This window comes from Pipra filicauda, unplaced genomic scaffold, assembly GCF_003945595.2.
Source record: "Pipra filicauda isolate LSUMZ 115617 unplaced genomic scaffold, ASM394559v2 scaffold72_size3293161_pilon, whole genome shotgun sequence".
Taxonomy (NCBI): Eukaryota; Metazoa; Chordata; class Aves; order Passeriformes; family Pipridae; genus Pipra; species Pipra filicauda.
The window spans coordinates 1379586-1393780 of NW_024104898.1; the positions used below are offsets into that span (position 1 = coordinate 1379586).

Below are 14195 nucleotides of genomic sequence, written 5' to 3' on the forward strand. Positions count from 1 at the left end.
CTCAGAGGTGGGGGGAGGCTTCTGTTCCCACTCCCACTGAGAAGGCAGCACAGACCTTCTGCCAGCTCCTCTTTCATGACAGCTCCATTTCACAGTTCAGCCAGGAGCTGTTATAAAAAGCACAATAACCTTGAATTTGATATCCTGCTGGGTGTGTGCTGGGAGCTGGCAGGAGGACAGATCTCTCTCTTACCCTGCTCCATCCTTTTCCTTTCCTCACCTGGCCACATGGAAGGGCTTCATAAGGAGTCAAGCAGCAGTAGTCTGGCCTGGCTTCACTTATTTCCCTGAGGAGAAATGTGTGAGGCAGCATTCAGGGTGTCTTCTAGGCCTTCTGAATAGAAGTTCATGCCAACTTATACTCCCCCTTGTGGGGGGGAATGGTATCGGGGAGGGGAGTTCAGCTCATCCTGCCCTCAGGATGAGCAAAGATGCGGCTTAGGTCTTCCACGTTAGTAGCATCACTTGTTTGGTTGAAAGTATCATTCAAGCCCTTACCCCCGCTCTCTCCTTGCCACACCTCTAGTCTCTGTCCCTTCTTGTTTTCCTCTCAGCAAAACCACATGCATGTCTTTTTTAACTTAGCAGGTGACCAATATGTCACCCTCCCCCATTGTGTCTCAGATTAGCACTCTTGAGGTCAGTGTATCAGTTACTGCTGGGGTAACCTTGACCTCTTTCCCAGCTGTCTCTCCTCTCTGGAGCTTTGAATTCTGCGCCCCAGAGCGCTATGTCCCATGTGACTGCCACTGGAGGGGGTTTGGTGCTGAGCAGCTGTGCAGACAGCCTGCCTCACAGCCAGCTGTTGTCATGCAGTGTGCCCTGTGTCCCGGGCTTTGGATGCAGTTTCCTTCTGGCTGTGACGGGACAGACCTTGCTATGCCACTGAGTGGCTTGGGGGGGACCTCTGCTCTCCAGTTGATGCTGTGCATGCATGTGGTGACCAAGGTGAGGGCAGCTTGGCAGGGTGATGGGGAAAGCAGTAGTGCCCGTTTTCAGGACAAGGGGTGGTGCTTACACCCTGGCAAGACCCCAGTCTTGCAACTTCGGTAATAACGCCACATTTGCCTCTCTGAAATGGAGAGAGCAAGGAAGTGGGGTGACATGGTGGAGTTGGTTGGAACAAGGGAAGGCATCGATCCTGGTCTGCGGGCAGGCTGCCAGGGCAGCATGGCTGCAATTATGCATTCAGGGAGCACTGCGGATCCCAGCACTGGGGGCTGTAGAGTCACTGCAGTGCAACCACTGGCTGATTTTCCACAGATCAATAGACTCCTTCCTACCATGCACTGGCTGGGCCTTGTTCTCTGCTCACAGGCATGTGGGACTGAGCCCATGTGCCATCTTTTCTTGTTCTATTTGCCAAATGGGGACTGTGAACCACGGCCTAGAAGCATGACTGGTGTGACAGCTAGAGAGCCTTGGCAGGCCCTCATGGGGCAGGTTTGCTTTGAAAAGAGATAGCTTTCTCAAGGCAAGGTAGGTAAATGTTAGGGTCAAGATAAGGAGTACAAAGTACACATGAAGGTTGGTTGGAAAAGGGAGATTATTTGGAACTAAATGGCTTGCATGGGAGCCCCCTTCTGATGTCTTTTTCCTTTTCCCTAGCTTCCCTATGAGCTGCAGGACATGGTCAATAAGCATTTGCACAGCACTCAGGAGTCTGCAGGCACTGGTCAAGAGGCAGCCCATACCTTGGCACCATCTGATGTTGTGCCCACCTCAGTCATCGCCAGAGTCTTGGAGAAACCAGAATCTCTGGTTCTGAATTCAGCCAAGTCTAGCAGTGGCAGCTGTCCCATGGCGGAGGATGTCTTTGTGCATGTGGACATGAGCGGAGCCCCTCCTGATGCCTCCAACAGCTCAGGGCAGACGGGAAAGGAGGGAGGGGATGCGGGGAAACAGCAGAATGGTGGCTGCAAGCCACAGAGTAGCATGGAAAGTGTGCCTGAGGATGTGCCTGCCTTTGAGAAGTTAAGCCCATACCCTACTCCCTCACCTCCCCATCCTATGTACCCAGGGCGCAAAGTGATTGAGTTCTCTGAGGACAAGGTAAGGATCCCAAAGAACAGTCCCCTGCCCAACTGCACGTATGCTACGCGCCAGGCCATCTCCCTCAGCCTGGTACAGAGTGAAGATGAGAGCTGCGACAGGCACCGGACACTCCCCGGCAGCCCTGCTTCAGAGGGGCACCGTTCAGCCTCCAGCTGTTCCTGTCAGCAGTCCCCCAAAGCAGCCAGAGCTCACGGATCTTCCCAGAGCAGCCCATTCAGCAGCCCTCCCCAAATCCCGAGCGCCTTTGCCAGCTCTGCCAGCTCTGAGGAGGACCTGCTGGCCAACTGGCAGCGTATGTTTGTGGACAAGGCACCCCCCACCTCAGAGCGAGTGCTGATGAACCGCACTGCTTTCAGCCGTGACACAGCCCCTGAGCTCCAGAAAAGGTTCAGCCGCTCTATGCAGGAGCTGGGTAGGGCAGCCTCGGCTTACTCAGATGGTGAGGAGTCCGCGCAGAGCTGCAGCTGGACCGTGAGCCGGGACTCGAGTGTGGACACAGACAGCACTGAGTCCAGAGCCCGCAGGAGCCATTTCTCCTCAGACTATGGTACAGATTTCTCCCAGGATGAAGCCCAGAAGCTGTTGCATGAAAGCGGTGGAGGCAGTGCTGAGCCTGAAAGCCCCTCACCAGAGAAGCACAAGGACTATGTGGACCTTGGCTTGCCTGAGAGCCCAGCTGAGGAAAGAGAAATACTGCTCCAGGGAAACAAGGAGAGCAACCAAAGAGGTGCCCAAGAGGAAAGTGGAGAAGGCAGGGTCAAGCCTCCCTTCAGTCGGATGCACCGCAGCCCCAAGAGGATGGGGGTCCACCACTTACATCGCAAGGACAGTCTGACGCAGGCCCAGGAGCAGGGCAACCTTCTCAGCTGAGGCAGAGCAAGAAGCAGCCACACGCTGCAGAGCTGTGGGATGCCTCCATCAGTCCACCTGAGGGAGAAACCTCCCTTAGTACCCTCCTCCCAGAGGGAGTCTGCTCTGAAATTTTATATTTATTCTCTTCCTTTTGCTACCTGGAAGAGCTGAGGTTCCCCTTCCCTGGCACCTCAGACCCACAGTACTAGCACATGCAGTGTGCAAAAGCACACCCACTGCCCCGACATGCTCACAGCTCTCTCCACAGCCTCACACTGGTGCCTGTACCAGAGCTAGTTCTTGGTACCCCTCCTCCTGGTGCCTGTGCCTCTTTACACCCTCATCCTCCTTCCCCCTTCCCACTCAGGTACCTGAGGCCCTGGGTGCTCTTGCGCTGGTTGCCCACAGCTGCTCTGCTCTCTTTTTTCTTGTGCCAACAGGGCAGACTGCCTGTGTGGTGGCGTCTGATTCCTCGGGAGCCCCAGGAGCCATGAGTGGGGCACAAGGACTCTCCCAGCGGATGGCTGTGTGCCATGGGGATGTGCTGGGATTGCTGGTATCTCATTTTTCTGTTGGGTTTTCTTTTTCCCCAGCTGCCCATGGGGTTGTTCTCCAGAATCTGCCTCTGCAGATTTCCAGCATTGGGCCCAGCACCTGGTCCCCACAGAGGCAACACATGGGTGCTGCCTGCTGAGGTGGTTCGGGGAGGCATTGCCTGCTGGGCCCTGGGGTTTGTGTTTGTGTGTCTCCTCCCTCACACCTCTTCCCCTGCTCTCTGTGCTGTTGTTTTGTTTGAACAGTGCTGATGCTTTGCTCTTGGGTGGGCTTCTTTCTTCTTTCCAAGCCTTTGGTTTTGGGGTGTATTGTTTTTTCGTTCTCCCCACCCCGCATAAACAGACACAGCCGTTGGCAGCCGGTCTGATGCCTGCGTTGAGGGTGTGTTGAGGAGGCTCAGCTATCAGAGCTGCGCTTCCCTCTGATCCTGGCCTCCAGCCTGTAGAAACCCCTCCAGACTCAAGAACAAGGTCTTGCCCCAGGCAAGCAAGGCATGAAGGATGGTACCGGCTTTTCTGGGCAGGGCTTGGTGCAGGGCCAGCAGGGATGCGAGGGCAGCATGCTGAGGAGCTGCTCCCTGTAGATGCACTACCTCATGGCTCGGCAGTAGCCCTCTGCCAGGGTCTCCTTGCATGCCCCCTTCTCTGGGGGGCTCCAGGCTGGCTCTGGTGCCTCTCTGGAGCCTTCCCTTCTGGGTGGGGCTCTCTGTGTGTTTTTCCTAGCATAGTGTGATATTGTGTGACTTTTCTTCTCAGTCTTGTGTGCTCAGTGTCTGCTTGGGGGGGAGGGAAGGGGAGAGGTCTGTAGATGTAGGTATTTTTTTGAGGGCTTACAGAGCCCAGGCCTCCTGTTTTAATTTTGTCCTGTGCTCTTGTCTTTCTGGTGTTTCTTGGCTACCCTGGGAGTGCGAGGCAGAGAACAGCCCAGTTCCCCTGCACCACACCCCCTTCAAACCCCACTGTCTGCCCTCAGTCTGCTGTCTGGTTTTTGAGTTGGGTTTGTGTTGTCCTCCCACCCTACACAACGAGGGCTCTTCACTGGGCTGGAGGAGAGCACCCCTGTCTCCATGAGGGAGCTTCTGTTCATATGCTTACATCAAGATGTACAGCCGAGAGCTGCCTGAGGGCCCTGCTCCTTTCCCCAAACCCTGTCTCTGCAAAGGGCTTGCAGCTTGCAGCTGGGGCCAGCCAGGGCTTCAGCTCGAGCCTGGAGGCTCCAGGGCCAGTGAAAGGGAGCTGCAGGCCTCTCTGGCAGTTATGTAGGTTGCTTTATGTACCCTGGCTAGAGCTGCTGCCTACACACTTACCTTGTTTCCTGCCACCCTCTGGTGGGGAGGTGGGACTCGGTATTTCACTGCAGTATTTTGCTTGGTCCCTGTGCAGACAGGCTGGTGCTGAGAGCAGGAGCGTCCTCTGAGCCTGCAGAGTGTTCATCTCCCCTGTCCCAGTCGTGGTGGCAGGATCTTTGTATTTGCTGTCATCAGCTGCTCCACTGCTGCATTTCTTCTGTTCTGCAGCGTTGCTGAGAGTTTGCACCTGCAGCAGCTGCCAGATCCTGCCTCATGGATGTCACCTGGGGTTGGATGCTCACTGAGCAAGCTGCTCTAGCTCTGAGGCTGCTGGTGGCCTGCAGTGGGGGAGGCATTGCCCCTCAGGGCTCAGCCCCATCTCCCCTGAATCCTGGCATGCTGGTCAGGGGACAAAAATCTCTCTTGCTGAGGCAGCTGGTGCTGATGGTGCTGGGCAGAGCCAGCCTCCCTCTGCTTTTGGTCAAGGTAGACTGAAAAGCAGAACAGTGGAGGGGTGGCAAAAGAGTGCCCAGAGCCTCGCCAGACAGTTGTGCTTTGCAGCATTAGGCTGCTGGCAGAGGTTGAGAGGAAGCGGTGGCCTCAAGGAGCAGAGCCTTCTCCCCTTGGGCACGCTGCCCTCGGCATTCCTGCCCACCTCCAGCAGTATTGGCTCTGGGGCCTTGAGCTCATCCCACTTCCAGTGTCCCAACTCCAGACTGTTAATCTGTAACTAATGTGTTTTTTTCTGAGATTTTCAAACTGATGTATATTTTAAGACCAGAAATAAACTATTTTAAAAGTAGATGGCAATGGCTGTAGTGTTCTTGATGCTGCTTAAAACCTGGACTGAGTATGTGAAGGAGCAGAGCTGCTCGGGGTACAGTGTCCCAAGTTTGCTGAACTGTGTGTGCCACCTGTTAGCTCTCAGAGAGAGAGTGATCCTGTGACCTGTAAGCAGCCTCAGTGTTACTGGCAAGATTCTGCCTACCCCGTTTCAAGTATTTTGCTAGCTGTCCCAGCTGTGTCTTGGCAGACTCTCCACCTGCTGATCTAGAGTAGGATGAGGTGTAGCTAATCCTTTTAATAGTTGTTGGTTTTCATAAAGTCCCAGTTCTTGGAATCAGCTGAGAGTATCAGTTCTCCACTTCAGAAACTGAGTTATGTGGAACCATGCAACATACCACCTTGCTGGAGTTCCTAAGGGGGTTATAATTCTAGAGGCAGTATTTTGTGTGGGGAGGATTGAGGTTGATTGGACATACCCCAGGCAGGAAGTTGTCCAAATATGAGACAGAATTCCTGCAGGATGCTGTTATGGACACTTGGAAAAGTGCTTCCTTTTTGTGTTGAATGGTGCTGCAGAGGTCAGAGGGCTCTGATGAATTTTCTTCCATCTCCAATGTTATGCTGTGCCTTTCTGACCTACATATATGCAAAGCGTAACACAGGAAGAGTTTCTTGTTTCTTTGTTCCCATAATTAATGATATTATTCCTTGTTCCCTTGAGTAGCAGCTGCGGCCACAATTTGATCTTCTAACCTAATCTGAGCCTTGAAACACGATCTTCCTTGTCTGCTCCAGCAAGGGACGCTTGGCCGAGCAGAGCAAGCCGCAGTGCTGATGCGGGCTGAAGCCTTCACCAGAGGGTGCGCCGCTGGGGCCAAGCTCCCTGCAGAGCCAGACTAGCCCTGCCCGCTACCTCCTGGGCCGGGGGAGGGCCCGGGGGACAGAAATCTGGGCTGTCGCCGAGCTCTCCCCAGGGCCGGGCCTGTGCGGGAGCCTCGGCAGGGCGGGAGCGCCCGCGCGCAGCGGGGTGAGGGGCTGCCGCCCCCTGCCGGCGCTCCGCTCTTGCAGCGCCTGCCTGCGCCGCTCCCCGCCGCCCCTGCCCATACCTATCGGCTCCTGCCGCCCCTGCCGATACCTGCCCGCACCTGCCGGTACCTACCGGCTCCTGCCGCCCCTGCCGATACCTGCCCGCCCCCGCCTCCCCGGAGTCACACAGTGACGGAGACGGACGCTGCCGCGAGTGGTGCCACCACGTCTGTGACCTTTATAAAACTCTCATCGCGACAGCAGTACAAGCGATAGAAAGGACATCTCTTATACACATCTGAATAAATACAGCCTGGGCCCTGCGGGCACAGCCGGGCGTGGGGGGGGCGGCGTGAGCTACACATGCGGCGACGGGACAATCACAAGCGGCCGACTGGGCGTGTGACAACACAGAGACGTGTGTAGAGATTTGCTCGGACCAGGCTCCGGCGCTCAGAGAGCCGAGTGAGGCGCCGACAGGAGGTGAAATGCGTGAGAAGTGGGCTGGGGAGCCCAGCGGAGGCGGGGGTCCGGCAGGCACACGCTGCCCCCGCGGGCACGGTGCTCTTCTCGGCAGAAGCAGGCAGGGTAGCCCAGCTACATCTCTGTTTCTGCTAAGAGGCTGTCACCGAGACCTGACGTCATCAGCACCATCTGGGAGCTGGAATCTGTGTCGAGAGAGGGAGAAAACGATGAGCCGTTTGGGCTGCCAGAGAGTACAGGGCTGTACTCCAGATGCAGAGGTGAGGATGAGGAATTAGAGCACCGCAGGTGGGAGGAGAACTGCTGAGAGAAGTGTGAGATTAAGTAGTCTGGCCTTGCAGCAGAATAGAATCGATGCTTGGAGAGGGGAAGAAAGCAGAGACAGCAGCAAGAGCCCAGAGGAACATCAGCTCTGAACCCTGCCCACATACAGGGGATACTGCTTGTGCTGGCCCAGCCGTGCCCTTACCCAGCCCTGCACTCACCGAGTGCTTTTTTGGCTAGAGAGACAGTGTCCAAGTGGGATGGGCTGTCAGGCTGCAAGCCAACCAAGCCCACATAAGGTGGTGGTGCTACCTTCCCAAGAGCAGGGAACACAGCAGGCACTCAGCCATGTTACGGCAGCAGAGGCCTGGAAATACTGACTTTCTGCACGGCATGAATGGAGGGTTTGTGCAGTCCTTCCCCGCCTGCCTCGGGGAAGTGAAGGCAGCTTGCTGGCTCTGTGATGGCACAGAGCACCAGCCAGGAACACTGTGACTCTCCCCACACTGAGTGAATCAGATGGAAGGAGGATGGGTATGCATAGCAAGTAAGAAACTCAGTAGGATACTAGTCTCCCAACCAGAAGCCTTTTTAAACAGAAAAAAAATCTGTTTTTTTCTGGATAGGAATGAGAAGATCTTTAGTGGCAGTCCTACACATTCAAAACTGCTGCATGGGAATCTCTGTTTTGGGGATCAATTTTTGGAAACTGGATGCAAAACTTGGACAAAACTGTCACTAAATTATTTTTATGGCTTTAACAAATGAGGATCCAGATGTTTTCAGGCTGATGGAGTGGTTGTGCTTGTTTCCTGCTAGTCTAATATGAGAATTGTGAGGGGGGAAGGACAACTGAAGGTAAAAAACAACCTCCCCCTCAAAACAGCTGGATCACAAGGTAGGAATGTCAATATACAATATATACAAACTATACCAAACAGGCTACTGCTATCTCCATAATACAGCTTTTTTCCATTACAAGGAAAAGACAGGCTGTGGCACCTGGCTAACCCTTCACATGTATGGGACGCAGAGATAGCAATAGCTAATGCTGTGCAGATTGCAGGGAGGTTCTGGAAGCAGTGAGGAATGACACAAGTTTTGGCTAGGCAATCTGGCAAAGGCCCCTGAGATCTTTAATGCTCCTGCCCTTGAGTTTTAAGACTTTGCATAAAGATTTTGTTCCTGCAGCATCAGGAAAAACGCCTCAGAGGTACCGTTTCCACTCTTTCCAGCAGCCGCATTGTCCTTGGAGGCTGCCTTTCCACAAGAGGCTCAGCCCAACGCCGTTTAACATGAAGGTCACGCCTGGAGGTTGTATGTATTCCAGTTCATGGGGGGAAAGGACAGATCCCATTCACCAACCTCACCACAAGAAACCAGTGGCACTGGAAACACCCCAGACACTCCAACTCCTGCCTGTCAGCTCCTGCCCACAGCCCAGCTCCCAGAGCTCTTACTGTTTTGGCAGATCCAGGGGTTCTTCTCCCTGGCTGTGACTTCGTGAGCCTCTGTCTCCTCCTCTTCCTCACCCTCTGAGAGAAGGTCAGAGATCTGCTGCTGCAGCTCAGGACTAATGTTGTTCTCCGCCAGGATGAGTGTCCGTAGGGCTGTGGGGTAGTTCTCTACCATGTCCAGCAAGGTCTGGGCGGAGAGTGAAATAAACAGGCTGAAGCAGCACAAACAGCAGCCAGGCTGAGCAGAAAAAGCATCAATGCTTTGTCTCCCTGCAAACTCCAGCTCTCCTCCTCTTACCTCCACCTTCCCTTGGCCTTGACCTTCCTTCATCAGGCTTTATGAGAGACTGAGGACTTCCCATCTTTCTGTGGGAAAAGCTGAGCTTGGATTTCCTGGCTCTGTCTAAAGAAGGGACTGCTCTACACCCTGTTGCTACCAAATATCCAGGCTCATTCCCTCTTACCACTGGGAGCTGGGGCTCTGAGGGGAGAGCCTGTGCTACCGAGCCTTGGCCCCTATATGTCCACAGAGCTTTAGCTCTGATCCTCAGTCAAAAATCCAACCCCTTACTTCTTCCAAGAAAACAGCCAGAGGAAAGTAAGAACACCCCTGGGTGCAGGGAGGGAAGGGGGCGCATGTGGACTCATGGGGGAGTGGAGGCAGGTGTAGATCCTAAGGCCTCTACAGACATCCCTGTCCTGTGCCACTGAGATGTCAGTGATGCTGTAGAGAAACTATGGGCTCTCATACCTGGGCTGACTGATTGGTAAGTCCTGTTCCCTCTAAGTCCAGAACTTCGAGGGTTCGACTGGAGGCCACAGCGACAGCGAGCATCCCTGCCACCTGGTCACCTGTGGGAGAAGCAAACCAGGGCCATCAGCAGTGCCTGCCTTTCCTCATGTAATACCACATGCCCTCATGGAAACTTCCTCTGAGTATATCTGCCATCAGACAACCTCCAAACCTGTTCCTCAGGGAGAAAAAAGCTGTTAACTAAAAAAAGAGACAAGGAAAGGTGCACCATTTTGTGGTTATGGGAGCAGTCACTGATTGTCAGGGGGAACACGAAGGAACACAGTGAAACTGGTTTTGTTCCCAAAGGAATCATATCTTTCCAAATCTCCTTCCTATACAAGGATGCAAGGGCCTTTAACAGGCCCTGTAAGGCATCACAGCCACAGAATAGGAGCTAAATACTTCAGTATAGGGTAGGGCTGGAGCCAGACAGAGGACTCTGCACCAGCTGAAGGACTGCCTCCCTGGAAAGGGGGTAAACTTTTGGACACAGCATTAAAGATTGATGGTAGTGAAGAGACAAGACTCCAGTGTGTTCTCCTGACATTCTCTGCTGAGTGCTAAGATGCCATACAACTGTGACACTTTCTCTTAGAGCAAAACCCAGAGCGCTGTCAGATAATACCCTGGAGCCTTTCCTACCCACGAGGAGGTACCTGGTCAGACAGAGGGCCTGGAGGGAGGCTCTGTTTGCAGATAGGGTGAGGAGGGGAGTATCCTGCTGATGCTCAGGGAGGCATGGCCTGATCTCCTCCTCACCACCTTGCAGCAGAGCTGGAGAGAGTTTGTTTCTATGGCAACGAGTGCCAGGCTCTCCTCCTCCTCCTCCTCCTCCCTTCTCCTCCAGGAAGATGAAGGGGGGAGTGTGGGGACATACTGCATCTGCCAAGCCAGCTTCCGCACCCTGTTCTTCAGGAACAAGGGAGACATGGAGGGTCAAACATGACAACAAAGGCAATGGACTAGGCAAGGCACAACCTCCTTTCTGCACCTCCCTGCAAGGTATGTGGCCACTTCATACAACCAGAGCAGTGAGGGTAGCTTTCCCTACAGGTGAAGGTGCCCGGCAGGGTGAACTTGCTGCTGGGGATCAGAAGGCGAGGAACTGCCCCATCCTACTGTTGATGCACTACTGCATTTTTTTCTAGAGCTTGGTCCCCAGCCAACCCCTGGTGCCGGTTGCACAAACACTGAGAGGCAGGAGTGCAGCATTCCCTGCTCCTCCTCCCTGGCCCCCAGCTTACCTAGAGGGTTGTAGTCCAGGTTCAGCACGCGGAGCTGTGAGCTGTGAGCCACTGCAATGGCCAGGCGTCCCCAGCCTTTGCTTGTGATGCCTGGGTTGGCGCTCAGTGTTAGCTCTTTGAGGCCTGGAGAAGAGAGAGAAGCCAAACCAGAGCCTTAGGGTCACCAAAGCAGTCTCAGGAGAACTATTTCAGCTCACCAGAACAGCTTTGAGTTTGGGGATCTAAGGGTTTGGTTTGCTCTGACAACTGTCATCACATATTTCAGAGATCAGTGAAATATTTCACTACCTTCAGCAGTAGCCCTTCATTTATCCATGCTGTGAATGCCCCACTTATCTGCACTCCCATCCTGTGTCCTGCTTACCCTAAGTAGCGAACACAATGGAAACAGGTAAGGGGTGTGTGAGACGACTGACTGGGTGAAGAAGGTGACATGAGGTGACGGTTGGAGAGAGGATAACAAGGACAGTAGGCTCTGAAGCCTGCACCTGGGAGGGGTGGCCAGCAGAGATAACAGCATCAGTGGCATTGTGAGCACACAGAGGAGGAGGTACTGGGAAGAGGTGGAAAGCACTTAAGAGAGTCAGGAGAAAGGAGTGGCATTACCTCCTCTGCAAATGCCAGCTCTCAGCTTAACTGGCTCACTGGCCTCACACCACCAAAGATTATTCCCTGCAAAGACCCGAGACTTGGCACTAGGGCTATGACCATGCAACTACACACTCACACAGTGCACCTGCAAGCAGGGACAATTCCCAGGCACTGACAATAAAGCCAAGTGCTGAGGTGGGGGCACACAATATATTTATCTATGGTCATTATCAACACTCAAATGCGAAATAAATTCAAAATCCAAGCTGTCCCCTCCTCCAGTTTCAAATGCTCCTGACATGAACCAGAAACAACCTGTTGGTCTCTGAGCTCCAATCTGCCAGCAGGACAGATCAATTACAGAAAGCCCATGCCTGCCCAAGGGAACCACTTCTTTATTGCCTGGCTTTTCTGCTTTACTTAAGTTGGGGGGAAGAAATTCTTCAGCCTAGGCAAACTACAGAGCCTGCCTCCTCCGGGGCTGAGGATTTACTGCTGCATGCATCTGCTCTGTGTGAAAGCTCCACTGATCATTGTGCAGCCCACAGCCCCTGGTGCTTACCGGACTTGGCCCCATCAGGCGGCAGGAGCCCACAGATAAGGTTGATGCCTTCATCACCCAGCATGCAGTCTCCTAGATCCAGAGCCACCAGCGAAGGGTGGATGGAAAGAGCAGGATTGAGGAGGGCCAAGCCTGCATCTGTCAAGGGACTCCCATGGAGGCTGTGCAGGTAAAAGGGAAAATTACTATGGAGCCTTCTTCCCGGGGGCTAACTAACCTGACAGGGAGGGAGAAGTAGACGGAATGAGCTGGATGACAAATACTAACCCTAACTGGGCAAAAAGTGCTGGGAAGCCTCTGCTGCGAGGATCAGCTGGCCGCTGCGGTGGCCCTCCTCCCCCGGCCGGGACGAGGGGACGCAGGGGATGCCAGCGCGGCAGGGGCAGCCCCACCACCGGGGCAGCCAGGCTGGAGGGCTGGGACTGAAAGCCAGGGCCGTGCCCATCCGGCGGGGGCAGAGGTGGCTCCCTCCCAGCCAGGTGACGGGTAGGGGCTTATCCGCCACAGCGTCAAGGGCATTTTCCCTCCGACAAGACTCAAATTCAAGGGCTGGCCCGGAGCCCCCCGAAAGAGCCGTCCTCACCCGGGACGGGCTCAAAGCCCCCCCAGCAGCCCCCACCCCGCTGTACTCACAAGAGGGACTGGACGGAGCGGTTCGTCTTCAGGGCCTCGGCCAGCTGCTTGACGCGGTTGATGTTGGAGACGATGCCCAGGTTGAGGTTGAGCTGGGCGAGGGAGCGGGATTCGGCCACCCCACGGCAGACGTGTCCGAAGTCCCGCTCGGAGAGCTGGCAGCCCCGCAGAGACAGCAGCCGCACCGAGTTCTCCCGCAGGCTCTCGCAGATGTCCCGGATCTCTGCCCCCGACAGCGTCTCTCCGGAGATCTGGATGGACCCCGGCAGCATCTTTCCCGGGCTCGAGGAGCCGCCGATCCCGGGGCCGCGCCGCCCGGGCGCCGGGGGCGAGCCAAGCTGCTCGCTGTGCGCTGCGGGCCGGGGCGGGCGCCGCCGCCGCCGCCGCTGCCCGGCAGTGCCGGCCCGGCCCACCGCGGCCCCGAGGGCGGCACCGCGCTGCCTTCACCGGCGGCCACCGGGCCACCCCGCTCCGCCCGGCGGGGCGGCAGGACCCAGGGGAGCCATCGGCCGGGGCTAATCCGGACCGGGGCACAGCGCCGGGCGGGGGCCGGGCAGCCCCACGGATCCCCGCCCTGCTCCGCCCGCACCTGCTGGGCCGCCCCGCCTCCTCCCGACCGCCGCTTCGGGCCCTCCTACCGCCCGGCAGCCGCCTCTTCTCGGAACGGGGTGGGCGTGGAGGGGCCCCTCACCCTACGCCCGTATCCCCCACCCCATTCCGGCATGTCCCCCACTACACGAGGGGCGGTGGCAGCGCCCGCTGGCACCTGCCTGCTGCCCTGAGGGGATGGCGGAGCCGTGGCCGGCGGGGCCGCGTCCCCGGCACCGAGGGGGTGCAGGAGCGGAGGGAGGGTGGGAGAAGCCCCACTGGGAAGGACCTCTCCCACCTGGGGAGGGGGCCAAAGCTATTGGGCCGTGGCGCACGCTGGGCGCTTGGTCTGAGGAACTGCGATGTTCCGTGGCTTCAGTGACGTTTATGCATAAACCTGGACCCATGACTTAATGGCGAGGTCGGTGTGAGCTGCTCCTCAAGGCCCAGGGCTCTTGGAGCCGGTGCTTGGAAGCAGCTGGTGAAAGGTGGAGGGTTGGAGAAGGGCCGCAGGCTTCCTTCTTCCTGAGCACACAGTCTGCGCCCTCAGCCTGACCTGAGGTGTGTGGGGCATAACCTGCCGTCTGCTAATGCACGGGTATGGATCAGAGGGATTTGACCCCTCTCTCCCCCGTTGGGTAATCCTGTTCTTGGAGAGAAATAGGAAGCAGGGCCCCTGCATTTTCAACTTCACTGAGCTGAAAAAGGAAGCCAGTGATGTGGAAATTAGGTTAAACCGCCTAAGTAGGCAGCTTTCTGCACATAACTAATCTGGCTGCTGCATATAGCAGTGCTTAAGTGAATTCCAGCCCAGTGGGTAACACTGGGACAAACCCAGGTTCCTCTGCTTGGTTTTCAGGCCAGGGTGGGGGAGAGGGGGTGGAAAGTGAAGGGAAAAATAGGGTGTGGAAGGGGATGTGAAGCAGTTCTCCTCCACTGAAATGGAGGACCAGATCACCTGAGCTGAGAGTGCACATTAGGCTCTGAATGAGACAAGGGAAGAAGCAGATAAGAA

The 14195-nt window shown here is 55.8% G+C and overlaps 2 protein-coding genes and 1 long non-coding RNA gene across 6 annotated transcripts in view; 2 read left to right on the top strand and 1 right to left on the bottom strand.

The window, feature by feature from the left end:
- Nucleotides 1–5552, top strand: part of TJAP1 (tight junction associated protein 1) — a 40588-nt gene extending 35036 nt beyond the window's left edge. For all 4 annotated transcript variants that reach the window (XM_039389467.1, XM_039389470.1, XM_039389468.1 and 1 more), the window contains one exon: nucleotides 1609–5552. In XM_039389467.1, the coding sequence (XP_039245401.1) occupies nucleotides 1609–2925 (1317 nt within the window). In that variant the 3' untranslated portion in view covers nucleotides 2926–5552. The remainder of the gene's footprint in view (nucleotides 1–1608) is intronic.
- Nucleotides 5553–6706: 1154 nt separating this feature from the next.
- Nucleotides 6707–8998, top strand: LOC120324858. Its single transcript, XR_005566524.1, has 2 exons — nucleotides 6707–7305; nucleotides 8545–8998. It is a non-coding gene; the product is annotated as an uncharacterized LOC120324858 (long non-coding RNA).
- Nucleotides 6775–13192, bottom strand: LRRC73 (leucine rich repeat containing 73). The gene is made up of 6 exons (XM_027735052.2): nucleotides 12593–13192; nucleotides 11960–12120; nucleotides 10807–10929; nucleotides 9518–9618; nucleotides 8770–8953; nucleotides 6775–7230 (listed from the first exon to the last, which is right to left on the bottom strand). Exons 1-6 carry the CDS (start codon nucleotides 12862–12864, stop codon nucleotides 7160–7162), a joined length of 912 nt encoding a protein of 303 aa, XP_027590853.1. The 5' UTR covers nucleotides 12865–13192; the 3' UTR covers nucleotides 6775–7159.
- Between the last annotated feature and the right edge of the window lie 1003 nt (nucleotides 13193–14195).

Coding starts and splice junctions, on each gene's coding strand:
- LRRC73 (XM_027735052.2), bottom strand. CDS start 12,864: ATGCTGCCGGGGTCCATCCAGATCTCCGGAGAGACGCTGTCGGGGGCA. Junction 8,954..9,517: donor TTACCAATCAGTCAGCCCAG/GTATGAGAGCCC, acceptor CTCTCCGCCCAG/ACCTTGCTGGACATGGTAGA. Junction 7,231..8,769: donor CCCCTGGATCTGCCAAAACA/GTAAGAGCTCTG, acceptor CTCTCGACACAG/ATTCCAGCTCCCAGATGGTG.